This window comes from Bos mutus, chromosome X (assembly GCF_027580195.1).
Source record: "Bos mutus isolate GX-2022 chromosome X, NWIPB_WYAK_1.1, whole genome shotgun sequence".
In the NCBI taxonomy this organism is placed as follows: Eukaryota; Metazoa; Chordata; class Mammalia; order Artiodactyla; family Bovidae; genus Bos; species Bos mutus.
The window spans coordinates 387,027-406,913 of record NC_091646.1 but is presented as its reverse complement, the minus strand read 5'-3'; the positions used below and the strand labels follow the sequence as shown (position 1 = coordinate 406,913).

General features: G+C 38.9%; 1 protein-coding gene across 4 annotated transcripts; it reads right to left on the bottom strand.

Moving 5' to 3' along the window:
* Nucleotides 1–11,454: 11,454 nt before the first annotated feature.
* MCTS1 (MCTS1 re-initiation and release factor) lies at nucleotides 11,455–19,372 on the bottom strand. 4 transcript variants are annotated; one of them, XM_070365513.1, is made up of 6 exons: nucleotides 18,363–18,678; nucleotides 17,662–17,853; nucleotides 17,029–17,126; nucleotides 15,243–15,376; nucleotides 13,224–13,291; nucleotides 11,455–11,688 (listed from the first exon to the last, which is right to left on the bottom strand). In XM_070365513.1, the coding sequence occupies exons 1-6, from the start codon at nucleotides 18,374–18,376 to the stop codon at nucleotides 11,607–11,609; spliced, it is 588 nt and encodes a 195-aa protein (XP_070221614.1). In that variant the 5' UTR covers nucleotides 18,377–18,678; the 3' UTR covers nucleotides 11,455–11,606. The 4 variants fall into 4 exon arrangements, with proteins under 4 accessions (XP_070221614.1, XP_070221615.1, XP_005891586.1 ...); XM_070365514.1 differs by lacking the exon at nucleotides 18,363–18,678 and adding an exon at nucleotides 19,007–19,372 and having other exon boundaries at nucleotides 11,456–11,688; XM_005891524.3 differs by having other exon boundaries at nucleotides 11,459–11,688; nucleotides 17,662–17,814; nucleotides 18,363–18,646.
* Between the last annotated feature and the right edge of the window lie 515 nt (nucleotides 19,373–19,887).

The following is a 19,887-nucleotide window of genomic DNA, read 5'->3' as shown; positions in this document are numbered from 1 at the left end:
GCGAGACCATGACATTTCAGAGATCAATTTTTCTTGTAACTGGCCTCATGATGTTAATAGTCTACCACAGCTTTTGTAAGCCAGAAAGAGAATTTCCTTAAGAAGGCCTTGGGCTACAAATTATCAATCATCAGAGTAGTGTGTAAAACCCTATGTTTTAATTTGTACGATCTTCCTCATTGGGGCTCTTGGTTAAGATGAAAGGTTATTAATTTAGAAAAGTAATAAATCAAGCACCCTAATATGTGGTCTCAGATGTAATTACTACAAACCAAATCATATTCAGTGAGTATAATGATGCACAGTATCTCACTGAGTGTGACACCCAGTTTACAAGTATCACCTTGCCCCCAACACCAATATATTAAAATTTTTTCTAGTGTATTATCACCTTCAATTACATTAGGGTATCAAAATATTGTTGAAATAAATATATTAGAGAATGCATTCCAGTGTTTGATTTCCTAGTGGGTACTAAGGTAACAATTGCTTTTTAAACCAAATTGATGCTCTTGATTGTATTTTTATACGAGTATTCCTTTATAAAAGGGACTTTTCCTGGTAGCTCCGCTGGTAAAGAATCCACCTGCAATGCAGAAGACCCTGGTTCAATTCCTAGGTTGGGAAGATCTGCTGGAGAAGGGATAGGCTACCCACTCCAGTCTGCTTGGGCTTCCCTGGTAGCTCAGCTAGTAAAGAATCCACCTGCAATGCGGGAGACCCGGGTTCAATCCCTGGGTTAGGAAGATCCCCTGGAGAAGGGAATGGCTACCCACTCCAGTATTCTGGCCTGGAGAATTCCTTTATAAAATGTTAGTTGTCTTAAATAATATACTGTCTCTTTGAACATATTTGTACCTAGTCTTGTAGATAAAACGAATCAGTAACACAGAAAATTGTGCTATAGAGGTCATGGTACAGATTTGATCATGCATTCAGTAGTCAAAAACTGTAACCCTAACTACAGTCTTATTGGGAAGAGAGTTGGGAAGAATGGACATCTAATGAGAATTGATCATGATTGTGAATATATTTTACATATGGCTGGCTAATGCCTACTATATTGGACAACACAGGTCTAAACCAGTTCCCCAAGTGTGAGACCCACTGGCTGAATGTAAATGAGAGAAAACTAAGTTTCTTCTAAAAGTTATATTTATCTTTCTGGTTTTCTTGAAGGCAGTGGAAACTGCACCTTGACTTTAATTAGGTCCCAGGCCATCTCCTTGCACAAGTTCAGTCACTAGACCTTCTTTTTCAAAACACTGGATTTGGAGCAAAATATAGATTAGATCTCTTGGCTTTTTTCTTCATGTAGCTAGAAGATTGCTTGTGTATCAAATCTGATTTATAATGCCCAGATTTTTCTGTAATGCATTTAAACAAACCCATCTATTGGGCTTAAAGCAGGGAACACCTATATTAGAAAAGTTACTGAAAGCACAGTTTAGTAATGATGTACCACTAATTTTCTACTCGTTTAAAATGTTCTGTTCCTTTTAGTGCCAGCTCACTTGGATTGATGCATTCGCTGCATGTCTGAGTGGATATGTGAAGAGCCTGCTTGTAGTAGTTTAGCTTTCTTTTGGCATAGAAAAAAAATTCAGAAATTTTTGCCAACTTTCCCACAAAGGAATCCCCAAAGTCTAATGAAAGAATAATAACTCAATTCCAATATAATCAAAGGTAAAATACTGTATTCAAAGGAAAATGGAGGAAATGACTTATTTAGAAAGTATGAAATGGTGAAATGAAATGATGGTGTGTATCTGGGGTCTCTAGCATAATAGAAAAGTCCACTTTTATTAGTGTGGAATCTATACGCTATACTATTCCTTGCATATATTGAATACCCATTAGCTCAACACTAGACCTGGTTATTTTGTGGAAAGCAAAAAGGCCCAAACACATGATTCATACAGGCAGTCAAACAATCATTTCATATAAGATTTGCATGAGCAAAAAAACAAGCCATTGTTTACTATTAGAATATGGTGGTCCCCTTTTCCTTAAAAATCATTTTGATAAGTGCCGTTTCTCTTAACCCACATAATCCCCATTTCTTTGATAACTTTCACTGATTCTGTGCAAGAATGGCCATGCTGGTTTTGCCATTGCTTTGGCAATTTAGTGAAAGACCTGGGAGGAAGAGCAGGGCCTAAAAATAAAACTAAGATTTTCTATGAATGGATGGATGGATGGAGTGAGAAGCTGCATGTGTTCACTTGTGTCTGACTCTTTGTGACCCCATGGACTGTAGCCTTCCAGGCTTCTCTGTCCATGGGGTTCTCCAGGCAAGAATACTGGAGTGGGTGGCCATCCCCTTCAGGGATCTTTCTGACCTAGGGATTGAACCCAGGTCTCCTCTGGTGGCTCAGCTGGTGTAGAATACACCTGCAATGCAGGAGACCTGGGTTCGATCCCTGGGTTGGGAAGATCCCCTAGAGAAGGGAAAGACTACCCACTCCAGTATTCTGGCCTGGAGAATTGGACTGTATAGTCCATGGGGTGGCAAAGAGTTGGACACCACTGAGCGACTTTCACTTCACTTCTGCACTGCAGGCAAATTCTTTACCACTGAGCCACCAGGGAAGTACAGGAGTGAGGAAGGATGCCCTTAATTATGTGACAGGCTTACATTTGGAAAAAAAAGTAAGCAGTGCTTCTAATGAATGAGTGATAAGAGACATCTACAAAGGTACTCAAAGTGTAGAATGGGGATGTTTTAATAGTCAAAACACCAGGCCCATACCATCAGCAGGAAAAAGTGGTCCTAACTTGGGGCTTCCCTGGTGGCAGTAAAGAATCCGCCTGCAATGCAGGAGACCTGGGTTTGATCCCTGGGTCAGGAAGATCCCCTGGAGAAGGAAATGGCAACCCACTCCAGTATTCTTGCCTGGAGAATTCCATAGACAGAGGAACCTGGCTGGCTACAGTCCAGTCCTAACTTGATGGAAGACTATTTTTTTTAATTTTTATTGACGAAGAGTTGATTCACTATGTTGTGTTAGTTTCAGTGTACGGCAAAGTGAGTCAGTTACACGTATACATATATCCATTCTTTTAGATTATTTTCGCACATAGGTTATTACAGAGTATTGAGTAGAGTTTCCTGTGCTATATAGTAGGTCCTTATTAGTGTACATAGTGGTGTGTGTATGTCAATCGCAGTCTCCCAATTTACCCCTCCCACTGATGGAAGACTTTAAATACTGGCGCTGAGAGTCTTCTTTTCCCTATTTACCGCTCTAAGGTATTCACCTCTAGAAGGAAACTTCAAGGAACACTGCCCATTCTCCATCCCAGTGCCATCCAATAGAAATGAAAGCCACATGTGTAGTTTAAAAATTTCCACTAATATTCGCCACATTTAAAAAGGTGAAATTACTTTTAATATTATATTTTATTTAACCCAATATATCTAAAATATTGTCATTTCAATGTATAAGTGACAGAAAAATGGGATACTTTACAGTATTTTATTAAGTCTTTGAAACCCAGTGTGTATTTTACAGTTACAACACGGGTCTAACCAATTCCAGAAGTGTGAGACAACATCCCACCCTGGGGCTGACATGTGAATGGAGAAAACTTGAAGTTTCTTCTTAAAGAGCTGTTTATTTTTTGTCTTGAACGCTATGGAAATTACAAGCTGACTTGTAGCAGGCCCCAGGCCATCTCCTTGTACCAGCTCCATTACTGGGTCTCCCTTCTCACAAGGAAGTATCACCGAATACTCCTTCTCTAAATTAACTCTTCCCTGGTGGCTCAGACGGTAAAGCGTCTGCCTATAATGCAGGAGACCCGGCTTCAGTCCTTGGGTTGGGAAGATCTCCTGGAGTAGGAAATGGCACCCCACTCCAGTATTCTTGCCTGGAAAATCCCATGGATGGAGGAGCCTGGTAGGCTACAGTCCATGGGGTCGCAAAGAGTAAGACATGACCGAGCGACCATGTCTTTCACTTCACTTCACTTCTCAAAATTAACTCAGTAGATCTGGAGTGAAATATAGATTAGACCCCTCAGCCTTTTCCCTTATATTGTTGCTGTTATTTAGTGGTTTCAGTTGTGTCCAACTCTTTTGTGACCCCAGGGACTGTAGCCCATTAGGCTCCTTGTCCATGGGATTCTCCAGGCAAGAATACTGGAGTGGGGTGCTGTGCCCTCCTCCAGGGGAAATTTTTGACCCAGGACTGTAGCCCATGACTGTAGCCATGTCTCCTGCTTTTAGGGAGATTCTTTTTTTTTAAGTATGTATTTATTTATGGCTGTGCTGGGTCTTTGTTGCTGCTTGTGGGCTTACTCTAGTTGTGGCGAGAGAGGGCTACTCTCTAGCTGTGGTACCCGGGCTTCTCACTCCAGTGGCTTCTCTTGTGGCAGAGCATGGCTCTAGGGCGCAAAGTAGTTATAGCACCCAGGCTTCGTTGCCCTTAGGCCTGTGAGATCTCATATCAGGAATCAACCCATGTCCCCTGGATTCTAAGGTGGATTCTTAATATTCTTAATCACTGGACCACCAGGGAAGCCCCTGCAGGCAGATTCTTTACTATCTTAGCCACCCAGGCTTGGCAGCCACCTACTGTTACCTCATTCTAATCCTACTCATATTTTCCCACTGTGGTATACAGGCTCGGCCAACTTACACTTATCTCCAGTAGCCCATAAACAAAGATGGCGATGCAACTGAGGGCCAAGACTAACATTTTATGAAATATGAGGGGAGATTTTCTGCAAAACAGGCTTAGCAATCAAGTTGAAATTAGGTTCAAATCCCAACTCTGCCATTTATTAGCAATGTGTCCTCAGGAAAGTTAACCCTTCTTTCCTCGTTTGCAAAATGAGAATTAAAATCTACCTCATGGAGGGACTTCCCTGGTAGGTCCAGTCGCTAAGACTCTGTTCCCAATGCAGGGGGCCCAGGTTCAATCCCTGGTCGGGGAACTAGATCCCACATGCCACGACTAAAGATCCTGTGTGGCACAACTAAGACCTGGCACAGTCAAATAAATCTATAAAAATAAATAAAATCTACCTCATGGAGCAGTCATAAAGATTAAGCAAGATATATAAATAGAGCTTATATATACAGTAGGTACTCAAGTAATGTTATTTCCCTTTCCCTCTGGCCCATTTGAACAAGTTTAACTAGCACTTTACACAGTTAAATATGTATCAATCCTTTTTATTAAGTATCTTTCTGGTAAAATATTAAAATATTGATGTGAATAACAGCTGGTACTGAATATTCAAAGTCACAAGGGAACTCCTTCATTAATAGTTTTAAGATAACATCTATACACTGAATCTGTGCCATGCAATAAAATAGCTCTTCCTTGAGCAGCTTTTTAATAAAGTAAATATTTTTTAAGGAGAAAATTGGAAGTTCCTTTTAAGAACATTAAGCTAATACATGTTCCCCTTTCACAGCAAATTAGACATTATTGGAGCCAAAATTACCCAAATCAATATGATTTCTATCTCCTCACACTTTAATCAAGATACTTCTCTCTCTTTGTCTCTTTTGTTTTAGTTTTTTGACCATGAGGCACGTAGGATCTTAGCTCCCCGAGGGGATCAAACCACCCCTCAACACTAGAAGGCGGAGTCCTAACCACTGGACCGCCAGGGAAGATGCTTCTCTATATAAAAAAAAAAAAAAAAAAACTACTGCTTTAGTAAGACTCTTCCATCCACAGTAAAAGCATCTGGGCAGTTGGTACTTGAAAGAGAAATGGATTTGACAATACCAAGAAGCTCATGAGGCCATGTGCCTTCTCTCAGACCTCTGCATTTGGGAGCAAGAAAGCAGAATTACTTTGTGGACTCCTTTAAAAACATTTTACAAAACATAAGATTTTTTACCCTGTAAAACATAAAATAAGTGCAGTGTAAGCTTACAAGTTTTTATGACAGTTTAGCCCCTACTATTTTTGAAGCAGAATAAAGCATTGCCAGCCATAAATTATCTTCCAGTCATGTGCTTTTTTGAAAGCTATTTAGGAGATAGAGGTTAATTTGATGGATTAGAGACTGCTGTTATCCCACTAAATGAAAATGTTTGTACTCTATATTCAAATACAGTTCAGTTGAGCTTTTTATAGGACTTTAGTTTCCTGACCAGGGACTGAACTCGTGCCCTCTGCAATGGAAGCATGGAGTCCTAACCATTGGACCAATGGGGAATTCCAAGGTTGAACTCTCTGAAACCCAAAATGCTTACATAAGCAAACTTTAGAAAGACTTTAGTCATGCAAAAGCATACTTTTTCCTCATCCTGGATAAGCCAACTCTCTAAGAAAGCTGTCCACAGCCTACAGGGCAAAAAAGACCCCTCAGTCAGTAAAAAGACCCCTCAGTCAGTAAAGAATCTGCCTACAATGCAGGAGACCTGGGTTCAATTCCTGGGTCAGGAAGATCCCCTGGAGAAGGAAATGGCAACCCACTCCAGTATTCTTGCCTGGAGAATCAGATGGACAGAGGAGCCTGGCAGGCTACAGTCCATGGGGTTGCAAGAGTCAGACTCAACTTAGCGACTAAACCACCACCACCCATCCTCCTCACCCTGCCCAATTTAATCCAGATGCTTAAGTGAACAGTGAATTTTGGCTTTAAAAAATGAATTCTGGATGGGGCAGCAGTAGAACTAATGAGAACAGTATCCAGATTAACAGGTACATACAAAATCTTTCAGATGATGAAAAACTAAAAATCTGTTAAAACATCAATATGATAAGACAGACATTCCATGCCTCACAGATAGGGAAACAAAAGTAGAAGTTAAGTGCATGCAGCTTTTAAAAGTTGTCTTGGGACTTCCCTGGTGGTCCAGTGGTTAAGAATCCACCTTCCAATGTGGCATGTGGGTTCAATCCCTGGGCAGGGAACTAAGAGCCCACATGCTGCAGAGCAGCTAAGCCTGCACATTGCAGCTACTGAGCCCGCGTGCTCTGGAGCCCATGCGCCACAATGGGAGTCGACATGCTGCAGCACAAGGTCCCAGGTGACACAAGGAAGATCTCACGTGCCACAACTAAGACCTGACACAGCCAAATAAACGAATAAATATAAACAATTATTTCACTAATCCTTTTATTTCTCAAAATGTTCAGGGACAAAATTTGGTGTACTTTAACTTTTCACTCCAAGAGGCAAATCTTTAATAGTACAATTAGTTTGGATGTTTTTATCTATTTTTCCTCCCCATGACCTGTTCTAATGAACATGATATTATTGGTAGAAATTCCTGTGAATCATCTCCACGTCCTTTTCCATATATAAATTATATTCTCCAGGAAGCCAGCTCCTACACCAACTGACCAACCAGCCTGATAGTCTCAACATAGATTTTAAAACTGGTTTTCAATCCTGCTCATTCACTCCTGTTCTGGTGGAGTTGTAGTCCTTTACAAGTACTTAATTAGTTTTAATATAATATTAGATAAATTATCATTATAGTTCATTATATCTACTCATGCTTTTACCTGCTATAAAACAAAGCATAATAAAGTACACACATGATGCATAAAAATAGAATACAAATATACATTTCCATGCATCAATCTCCACGTTGACAGGCAAGACTTCTTTAGGAGTATTGCTGAGAGACTAGGATATTAAGAATATAATTATATTTAGTGTAATTTTTACTGCCTTAATACAATTAATGACATACTAAACATAAGCGTTCTGAAGGGCTTTCAAAATATATTTTAATGGCCTAAGTCTTACAGGTTATTGAATAACTCAGTAAATTTCTGATTGCTTGAGACCTCAAAAGTGATGGTTATATTTGACACAGGATGCATACATACATTTTCTGTTTTTTCTCTCATCATAAGTCAGTTTCAGTAGATGTTCCTTTAGAAATTGGAACATTTTGAGTTTCCTGAAGAGCCTTGAGAAATGTATTCTCAAAATTAATGAACCTAGATAAACAAAGTTAAAATATTTACCACATTTTGTTTGGGCATACATTCATTTCATATTCCCATTAATATATAATTGCTACATAATTAATAGTCTCATGAACAACAAAAGGGTGAAATACTTATTGTAATGAAATACCTCTGTAACCTCTGTAAATTTAGTCATTTACCATTCTTATATCTTCTGAAGTACTTTGCTTAGAGATACTGTATCCTTGGTAGCTGATTTGTATGTGCAGGGGGAACTGGGCTGGATATAATCATTATTTGACAAATGCCATCTGACTTTATGTTTGGGGACTATCAAATCTCTCCAATTGGAAATGTTCATGGCTGTCCTTTAGCTAAATCCAGCTGCTTGTTTTGAGTCCAGAACATTAAGAAAAGGAAAAATGCAGCTGCCAACCGAACACCACCAAACCATTATAATAGTCTGCTAGAAGAGGGCTGACCAGGTCTACGGCAAAATGAGACAACCACCTGAGTTGGAATGCTGAACTGTTGCAACTCCAAGATACCTGGATTTTTTTAACCTCATATTGGATACAATCTAAGGAATATGTTTATATTTGGTTCATGTATAATTTATAAGTTTTGATGACTGAAATTGGAAATGTATTAGTAACTTCCTACTAGCTTTATAAATTGGTACTGGGCTGTCACCATTACTCAGATTTTTAAAAATGTAACTTTACTCACTAGCCTTGAAGCTCCTTAAGGGCAAGGGCAACTTGTCTATTATTCATCTTTGTGCCACACACCTAGAACCTAGTGGATATTCAATAAATGTCCAGTGAGCTGAACTGACCTTGGCTGAGGAAAAGTACACAAAAATGACTAGACTGTAGGTTGCCTGACACAAAAGTAATTATCAAACTAAAAGTGAACTGAAGCCACATTACACATGAGAAAACAGGCTCTCCCCATATTCCTACTCTCAGGAATGTGGGTAAACTGTTTTCTTTATGCACAGTGCATCAAGAGGTTGATATACCTGCTAGTTCAACCTCTTTGAATCGGTTCACTAGGCTCCCACCTGTGGAATCACACCCCCGATTAACTCCATGACCTGAGGCCTCAGACCCGGGGAAAGTAGGAAAGGTACATATTTAGCCCACATCACCAAGGCAACAAAGTCAATGTACCTGAACATAGTAGAAAAACAAGCACAGATGATGTTGAATATTTTAAAAGTGTTCCCGATACCCACTGTAACCGTGGTCTGAAACATGGATCAATTATTTCTGAAACCTCACAATTAAAACTTCTCTAATATGTGTGTGTGCTTTGTTTTTCATCACTAACACTCCATAGGCAATTTTAGTCAATTAACATTATCTTAGTACCAAGAATAAAGATTCAAAGTTTGGTTTTGACATAAATAACTTATTTTCTTTTTAAGCATATAAGGAACTATAGACCTCAAATAGGCTGCCTGTCTCCCAAATGGGGAGACGTCTGAATTTGAAACTAGTAAGTCAGCATGAAATGAGACTATCTGTTGAAGAAACCTACCCTGAAAATACATTTATAATTATGCCACTGATTAGATTATTTACACTTTTATCCACCAGGAATAAATAATAAAATATTAAAAATATAGCAAGTTGTAGAATATAACTGTCATAACAAAGGTCAATACATAGGACTTAAAAAGGATATAGGAAGAAAAATATCAGGGCACCTCTATGGGCTAAGAAAGAAAAGATTTTGGCAGTCATAAGCATTCTAATTAATGATGAAGGAGGAAAAATTCTCCAAGCCCTACCCCAGCCCAGATGAAAGACTCCCCCAAATTATCAACCTTCCTTTACTCTAATCCATCTTCACCAAGAAACCGCCTGTTTACTAACTGTTTACCCTAAGCAGACTTACTACTATAAATTAATACACTTACATTCTAACATGGGATTCGCCAAGTCTTACAGGTTTTGTGGGAAATAGTTTCTCAGTCTGAGTCAGACCCTGGATCTGTACGCTTCACCTACGTTGTGAAAGCCCAGCTGCAACAGCCAGCCCAATGGTATCTCTCTTTTTACTATCCACCCTCACCTTTCTCACCAACTTCTAACTGTAACACAGGTCACCACAATCTTGTAAATGTCTGTATCCATCTGAAAAATAAAATCACATGTACTATATTTGTCTACAACCAAATGAAGATGGCTGAAACATAGTATAACAGCAATGCTGTTAGGAAGAAAGACCTGTTATCACTATATAAATTCACAGCTGCTGTTTAATTCTCAAAACAGCTTACTGTTCTTACTGAAGTAGGTTGATAGTCTTCACATGCCACTTATGATAAGAGACACACATTCTTTGGGGAATACAGTAGGGACTCAAATCTGGAAGTTCTGGGCATCTGTGGAGTATGATTTCACCCAGCTTCAAGAGACGGCATTAAATAAATTGAACCAAAATCTGATCAAGCCTATCTGTTTACGGGCTATATGAGGAATATAAAAACAAGTTAAATTACTTTACAGTGATACAATCAACAAAATCCAGAATGTGACAGGAAACTATAAGACAAAACAACTAGATTTCTTAAATAATTAAAGGGAAAACAAAAGAGGGGGAGCTTATAGATTAAAAGAGACAAATAAATAGCAACCAAATGCAATATAAGAACCTTGGCAGATACCAACTTCAAGCAAACCAATGGTTAAAAAAAATAAAAAGAGAAACAATTAAGTCCATTTGTCATATATCTGAAGAAATAGCTAAATGTTTAGGTGTGATAATGATATTGTGGTTATATTTTTAAAAGAAAACATATCTTTTAAAAATACATATTAAAGAAACTATGGATGAAATGATATATCTGAGATTTGCTTCAAAATAATTGGCGAGTGCAGTGGGAGGGAGTGAGACAGAGACAAAACAATATTGGACATGAATTGAAGCTGGGTGATGGATTAGAAAATCCAATATACTATCTACCCATACTTTTCTATGCTCAGAATTTTCCATAATGAAAAGTTTAAAAATGGAAATAGCAACAAAAAAAACACACACAAAAGAGAAGGGGTACTTCTAGGTGCCCTTGGGTAATGGGATAAAAATCCAAGTTTAATATATACACTATAATGTGTAAAATATATAGCTAGTGAGAAGATACTGTATAGCACATAGAGCCCAGCCTGGTGCTCATGACAACCTAGAGGGGTGGGATGGGGGGAGGTGGGAGGGAGGCTCCAGAGGGAGGGGATTATGTATATTTATGGCTGATCGACACTGTTGTACAGCACAAACAAATACAACATTTTAAAGCAGTCATCCTCCAATTAAAAAAAATAAAATGTTTTTAAAAACCAGTCTAGCTCCAGCCCCATTAATTGGTCAGATTTTCTGAGGCATCAGCCATATACTAGCAAGTTCATTTACCAAGTCTTGCCCTTCATCTTGCATCATTAGCCTAAGAAAGGACATTAAGTTGTCTTAATTAAGTTTGGTTACTTACCAGCTACCTTTTAATGTCCAACTTTGTAACCCAAATTTAACTTAAGTTTAAGAAAAATTAAAATAATTTTTGAAGCTAACAGAATTTTAGCATCTGTTGAATTTATTCAGCATAACCACAGAGGTATTGTCTTCATGCTGTCACACATAAACACAAACACAGATACAGATACAGCACAATATCCATTTTTAGCCCAAGTGTATTTCTTCTGAGGCTCATTTATATGTCTTCATATGCCACAGCCCATCATTTAAATAATGGATATTTTCAATGCCAATTCCTTTGTTGACTTTCTCACTGCAGAAGGAATAAAGCACATAAACATGTTGTTAAGTACTTTTACAGCTTACTCATGGTAAATGTAATTCAGGGTGCATTGCTCTTTTTTGCAATTATTGAGCCATATATAGGGAATTTATTTATATTACACTAACATGATCATCTTGGAGAAGGCAATGGCACCCCACTCCAATACTCTTGCCTGGAAAATCCCATGGACAGAGGAGCCTGGTAGGCTGCAGTCCATGGGGTCGCTAAGAGTCGGACACGACTGAGCGACTTCACTTTCACTTTTCACTTTCATGCATTGGAGAAGGAAATGGCAACCCACTCCAGTATTCTTGCCTGGAGAATCCCAGGGATGGGGGAGCCTGGTGGGCTGCCGTCTATGGGGTCGCACAGAGTCGGACACGACTGAATCGACTTAGCAGCAGCAGCAGCAACATGATCATCTACATTAAAATACATTACTCTGCTGAAGTTCATTCATGTCTTAAAGAAATTCTAGTGATCTAACTAGTAGGATCACAGAAACAGAGTAATGATGTTGCCAGACCAGGAGAACATCAAAGTGTTATAATTAACCCTGAAACAAAAGTAATAGGAATAATTTGGTCATCAAATGAGTTCCAACATTTTTAAGTATATTGACTATATTTTGATAAACTGAAAGTGAAAGTCACTCAGTCATGTCCAACTCTTTGCTACACCATGGACTATGCGGTCCATGGAATTCTCCAGGCTAGAATACTGGAAAATATATATACTGGAAAAATACTGGATTGGGAAAGGGTAGTCTTTCCCTTCTCCAGGGGATCTTCCCAACCCAGGGATCAAACTCAGGTATCCTGCACTGCAAGCAGAGACTTTACCAGCTGAGCCACCAGGGAAGCCCATGTTTTGGTAATGTACCGCTAATATTTCCTTAATATTTTATGCCACCAGGTAAAAATACAAGATAAATACTGTGTGGCACTAAATTATGTCACTGTTTTTAAAAACTAGCAGCAAAATACCTTTCCCCACACCTAAGTGAAATCACACTAAATACAAAAATTCCTAAAATACCACACACATACATATAATACAGCTGTGTTGGCACACAGGTTCTTTTCAGAGTGCTAAAGAAAGAATGCAATCTCAGAGAGGAAATAACTTTCAATGGCTTCCTAAGTCTTAGGAAAAATCAGAAATGAGGCTTCTGTGCATAAACATTTGTAAGACATGGTATGAACGAGAGCAAAGCTCACCTGTAACTCTGATTCCTCCTGCGTGTGCACTAAGTCACTACAGTTGTGTCCGACTCTCTGTGACCCTATGGACTTCTCTATCCCCAGGCTCCTCTATACATGGGATTCTCCAGGCAAGAATACTAGAGTGGGCTGCCATTTCCTTCTCTAGGGGATCTTCCCAACCCAGGGATCGAACCAGTGTCTCTTATGTCTAACCTGCATTGGTGGGCACGTTCTTTACCACTACTGCCATCTGGGAAGCCCCTTACTGCATAGGTTACCTATATCTGAAAAACTAAGGGGGACTAACAGGAGACTTACATATCTTCTGCAGACATCTTCATGACTCCAACACACAGAGCATGCTGTTTTCCTTCTGCCATGATTGCCTGAAAACACACAGCTAAGAAAACCATTTATATATCAAAATACCTTCGAGGGGGGTGTCACATTACTGCTTAAGCCGCTGGGAACCCAACTTGCATTTTCACCTAGTCCATTAACTCCTTGAAGGCAAGGACCTAGCATCATTTATGGGCACACTGCAAATATTCAATAAATGCTAAATGAATGGAATCTAATAATCATTCTCAGGTTTTGGGTCAAATGCTAATACTATAACCCAATGCTAACAAAAGAAGGAGGAGAAGAAGAAAAAGAAATCATGCAAAAAAAGGAGATAACATTTTTTGCATAAAAATATTAAAAAGAAATAAATATCCATTGTTCTAGTGCTTTAATCACTAAATGGTGGTTTTATATAAAGGATACATTAAAACAATAACTATATCCCCTATCTATCTTTAAGAGCCCAATGTAACTTGCAATCTCTCCAGAACAAACAGAATGTTCTTGGTTCATTTGAAGTGTCTAAAGTGGTAAAGATTACAGTCCATATTTTCAAAGTTTCAAGTGTACACAACACCTCTCTGTACTAGTTTTGCAGCTTTCCAACAGTCTATAATTATTTCAAAATAAAAGTAATTTAAAAAGTAAAGGCCAGACACTAGGAAAATTTTCCATTTAGGGGAAACTCCAGAACTTTATAAACTTTAAAAACTTAGAGCAATCATAAACATAAAAGGATAACCTGTCCTCAGAGAATATTTTTCTCCATTGGTTTTCAATTCATTCATTCATTTCTTCAATGTTCCACAGATATTTGAACACCTATTACATGACCAGTATCTATGTCAATACAAGCTGTTCCTAAGATATACAACTTACATTACCCCTTAGATATAACTTCCACAAGAGAGGACACCCTCTTCTGAGCACTCTTAAACCCATTCCAACGGCTGTCCCATTCCAGTGATTTCCCACCAAATATGGTTCCTTTCCTCAACCTGAGGCAAATGGTCATTTTATCTATGACAAAACAGAAGATATCATCTTGTCCAGACTAGTTGACAAAAAACTAATCTAGAATATGGCTGAAACAACACCAGAGAAATGGAAGGAATGCAGAATTATTCAGCTATGTCATGAGTTGAATAGATTCTTAAGGGCTATCTCTGACGTCAACGTTTCTCTTTGAGAAAACATGTTCCGAGGCCCAAACAACCAAGTTAAAAATGAATTTTTAAATAAAAGTTAATAGGGACTTCAAAATAAAGCAATAGGAATGGCCAATGGTTCCTGCTGCTGCTGCTGCTGCTGCTGCTAAGTCACTTCAGTCGTGTCCGACTCTGTGCGACCCCATAGACAGCAGCCCAGCAGGCTCCGCCATCCCTGGGATTCTCCAGGCAAGAACACTGGAGTGGGTTGCCATTTCCTTCTCCAATGCATGAAAGTGAAAAGTGAAAGTGAAGTCGCTCAGTCGTGTCCGACTCTTAGCGACCCCATGGACTGCAGCCCACCAGGCTCCTCCATCCATGGGATTTTCCAGGCAAGAGTACTGGAGTGGGGTGCCCTTGCCTTCTCTGGCCCATGGTTCCTACTAGTCACCAAAATTCCACCTGGTGCCTAAATTCTTTTCCCTTTTGAATGCTTTTTTCCCAGGGTAATTCAAATGTAAAAGTAGCAAGATGATGTTCAAATAAGTGATCCAATCATATCATATACAACCTCTCTATTAATAATCAGGAGTTTTATACTGTGTCCCAAGTCTCATAACACTGGGCCCTAACACAGCTGAAATGCAGCTGGGACTCTTTTTATTACTTGTTCTCACTTAACTTCTAACACAAAATAATGTTGCTTCCCACATCTTCAAATGTAAGCAGAAAGATATAACAGTAACTTCCAAAAGATATATCTAATGCTCTCTTGGATGTTAGTTCTTTCAGTGATAACAAGAATACAATGAACACATTTTTCAACAGAGCCTGGGAAGGATACAACAATCGTATCTACTGCAGCAGGGTAAAGTTTAGCTCCGGGAGAAGTTAAACCTGGACACATTATATTTGCTCCACTGAGTACAAATTTGATGGCTCCTTTGTCAACCTGCTGATGTGGCAGGATAAAAGGATCTAGAAGAAAAGAAATACATTACACCCATTAATAAAACTAAAGACTCAACAGAAAAAGGCAAATGACATGAACAAATACTTCCCGAAATTACAGTACTTTGACAGATGAGAAATAAAACTGAAACACATTCCTTCACTTATCAAATTGGCATATATTTTTGAGAAAAGTAATTACCAGTGCTAGCAAGAATGTCAGAAAACTGGCATTCCCATTTACTGCTAAAAGGCTTATAAATAGGTACAGGCTTTCTTTAGGACTACTAGGCAATATGTACAAATAGCCTAAACTAAACTCTTTGATTTAGTAATTCTACTTCTAGGACCTTATCCTAAGAAATAAAGGAGGAATGCGCAATATATTTAGGTAGAAAGATGCTCATTATAGCACTAATATTTATATTAGAAATAAACTGGAATCAACCTAAATGTCCAACAATTAAGAGATAAATGACTTAAAGTATATCTATAATATCCGTATAATAGAACCATGTTTTTGGAGAATATGTAATACCTTGGGAAATATTCATAATATATGACAAGTGAAAAAAAAAAACAATAAAAATTGCCAAAAAGATCAGTGGTTGCTAAGGGTTGGAGGAGGGGAAGAGGTGGGAGGGGTGAGTAGGTAGAAAAGAGGGGATATTTAGGGCAGTGAAACTATTCTGTAAGATATTATAACAGTGGATACAGTGCCTGCTCAGTCACATCAGTCATGTCTGACTCTTTGTGACCCATGGACTGCAGCGACTTCACTTTTCACTTTCATGCACTGGAGAAGGAAATGGCAGCCCACTCCAGTGTTCTTGCCTGGAGAATCCCAGGGCCAGGGGAGCCTGGTGGGCTGCCATCTATGGAATCAGAGTCGGACACGATTGAAGTGACTTAGCAGCAGCAGCAGCAACAAACATTATTTTGTTTCTTAACACCTGGTCTTGACACTACTAAGAACTGGGACTCCATGCTTTCTCTTATATAGAATTCTCTCTATGAAGCAAATCTGGGTACAGATGTAAAAGCAAATGTTTACAGCACTTATTACACGCTTTGTGAATGTGTATGTGTGTAATTATCTAACTGTTGTCTATTCTCCCCACTAGACTGTTAGCTTCCTAGGCACAGGGACCGTGTCTGTCTTTGCTTCCTATCACATTCTCAATACCTAGCTCAGTGCCTGGCACAGAATAAGTTCAAAAACTATAAATATTTTTTGAATGAATGAATAAATGTTCTTTCTTGGGCTTTTGGAATGCATAATGAGAGAATATGCATTTTTCAGATTTACCACAAGACGGAGAAGGGGCAATCTTTTGAGTTTTATATTCCATATAACCTAGTACTAGTAAGTTAACTGTGGGAGTCCCTGGTGGCTCAGAGGGTAAAGAGTTTGCCAGCAATGCAGGAGACCTGAGTTCGATCCCTGGGTCGGGAAGATCCCCTGGAGAAGAAAATGGCAACCACTCCAGTATTCTTGTCTGGAAAATCCCATGGACAGAGAAGCCTGGCGGGCTACAGTCCATAGGGTTGCAGAGAGTCAAACACGATTCAGTGACTTCACTTTCACTTTTCTTTCAATAAGTTAACTACCAGAAGTCACTTTCAACTCCTTTGTGTCTTTTCATATCCCCAAATACATATTTTCTAACAAGACTTACATTTGTGAAGTAGTCTTAGGGTTGGATAAAAAGGCCCTTCTCTTTGTCTAAAAAATAGTAACTCTCCATTTACTGTAAGGATTTCTATATGTTCATGGCTGTAAAACAAACATCACAAAGTACCAAGTTAGATATTTTCTTTCAAAAATGAATATGCCAAACATCCTTTAAACAATGTATAATATGAAGTATGCATATATAGAAATACAGTAAGGTTTAAAAAAAAATTTTCAGTAAAGATCCAGGCCCAAAAAAACCCCCACAAAACACTACTTAAATTAACACCAGTCCAGTAGAGAAAAATATGATCTGCTACAATTTTATTTCACATTTTATTACATATTTTAATTTCCTTGGTAGATAATTAATAAAACAAATCTCTAAAGCACAAGCTGAAATAAATCTGACTCTGAATAAAAACATTTAATTAACTCTTTAATAAAACAATCAGTACACAATGCCGCATTTTTCACATAGAAAAGCATGTGAAAATATAAATATTGATGTTTTAGGGTTACTCATTTAGAGTAGATAAATAGTTAATATAAAGATAATCAGTTATTATGAGTGCAGTCTAATTATATTATATTCAGCTTCTCTGAGTTTTACATGGAAAAAAAAACAAAGACTTACCATCGCACTATTTTGACAGGATCTTTCTTAGGCATGATTTGATTAAGCCATGGTTCAATACCTGGAAACTGTTCTATCAATTGATTCTTAATACCCTTTATAACTGAGGTTTTCAACTGGATGCAATTGGACACATTTTCTTTTTCATCAAATCTGCCAAATGATTTTTGCAAGGAAAAACAAAAAGCATTTCTAAAAAGACATAACAGAATAGCTAAAGGTATTTTTTAAATTATTTACCTATTCCCAAGCAAATATTTAGATGTTGAAAATAATTATGGAAGAAATTGCTTTTTAAAATACAATTTCCCTTTTATTCTGTCCAGCACAAAACCAGTGTCTTAATACAATATTAAACTGTCATATACACACAATTAGCTGGAGAGGGGCAGGGAAGGGGAAAGGATATGAGGCATATATAACACAATAAACTGAAATCAGCTACACAAATGCCTTTCCTGGAAAATCTTACTCAGTTCTACCCAGAAAGAAACAGATTCCCACCTATAACAAAATCTGTGAAAAACAAAACAAAATGAAAATACCCTCAAGCATTAGGATACAAATGACCAACCCAAACATTAACACAGAAAAGCAGCCCCTCCTACGCTATGTAATCTGTTGAGATTTTTTTGAAGTAATAATGACGGTATTTAACATCCCTAATTATTTTTGCTCAAAATGTCATGCACAAAACCCACCTTCCTTTGCCCATATTCCCCCTTTGCTTTTTGCGTCTACCAAATCTGCAAGGCAAAGCCACTAGGTACGTTGCAAAGAATTTTTTTCTTCCTCAACTGAATAGCCTATGGAGCAATCACGTTATTTTCAAGACAAGGTTAATCTGGCAGCTAGGCAATAGGTATGACAGTCCGCTAGCTTCCTGTCACCCAGACTCCTTCACTCCCATGACCCAGGAAGTCAAGCCTTCCCTTGTTCAGTTCCTAACTAGTAACCACATGGCAGAGAGAGCAGGGCTGTCCTCTTGCTAAAGAGGGCATGTCCCTAAATCACAGTGCAAGGATGTGATTGGTAGAATCCTAGGAATGGAGCTAGGACTGGGAAAGAGGGCAAATGAGAAAGAGGGGTAACGAGATAGAAAATGAGAGTGGGAGGACCCAACCTGATTGAAGATTAGGGGCGAAAAGCTTAAAAAAACGTTACAAGCATAGTACTGAGACAGAGACATATAGTGTTGAAAGCATGGTACTACAGAAAAACCTTAAAGAGTAAGGATGGCAGGGGTGGGGGAAAGAGAAAGAGAAGCTTTGCTCTTGTCCTCTTCCCCACCACCCACCCCCACCACCTTCGTGAGCAGCCGAGGGAGGCCACGGCATGTCCTTACTTCTTGAACATGATCCAAGGTGAAGGGGGCGACGATAGGGAAGGGCCCGGAGTGGGGAAGAAAAACTGAATTAGCAAGTGTCCGACAGATCCCCTTACAGGAGGAAGGCCGGCACTGACTGTCGGAACTATTGTCTTTATCCGGAAAGGGAGACAGGCAGCTGCACTTTACGGTGTTCAGAGACATTTCACTACTTCCGCTCCTCTAAACACGTCCGCGCTTTTGCTGGCCCTTTCTGGGTTACCGATCCCCATCCAGAGCCGGTAGCTGAAAGGGCGGGACTAGAAAAGGAAAACGAGATAGAGACATCATTCCAGTAGCAGAAAGAGAAGAACGGAGCACATGGGGCAATCAATCAAAGCCGTGGTTAAGGCCGGTGTGTCACTACGGGTTCCTCAAAGGGTCAAGATTCTTCCGAGTTTCATTGCTACCTGCTGTTTACTTTTTAGTGGGAAGGGGTCTTGTTCCCTGAAACAACCGAATGGATTGGTGCTTACCGACCAGCTTGAACCCGGGCAAACCGCTTGACATTATGTTAACGTACTCGTGGCCTTGCCAAATTTAGCAAATAAAAATACAGGACGCCCTGTACAGGACATTTGGATTTCAGATAAATGATGAATACTTTTTGGGTTTTTTTTGTTTTTGTTTTTTGAGGTATAGCTATACCTCAAACATATTTAACACTAAAAAAAAAAAAAAAAAAAAACTTGCTATCTGAATTTAATTTGGCATCCTGTATTTTAATCTGGCAGCCGTGTTCACTGACCACAGTGAGGTGCCCCCAAAGAATTATTCACGAGGTTACTGTCCCCTGCCTCACCTTCATAGGAGTTGAGCTATAAACCTAAAGAGGTACCTCCCTTGAATGGTAGAATGGC

Bases quoted from the DNA above. Each gene is read 5' to 3' on its own strand.
- MCTS1 (XM_070365513.1), bottom strand. The intron at 15,377-17,028 runs GTAAGTCTTGTT...CTTTTCTTCTAG, and splicing joins CCTAAGACTACTTCACAAAT to ATCCTTTTATCCTGCCACAT. The intron at 13,292-15,242 runs GTATCCTTCCCA...GTGTGTTTTCAG, and splicing joins CTGCAGTAGATACGATTGTT to GCAATCATGGCAGAAGGAAA.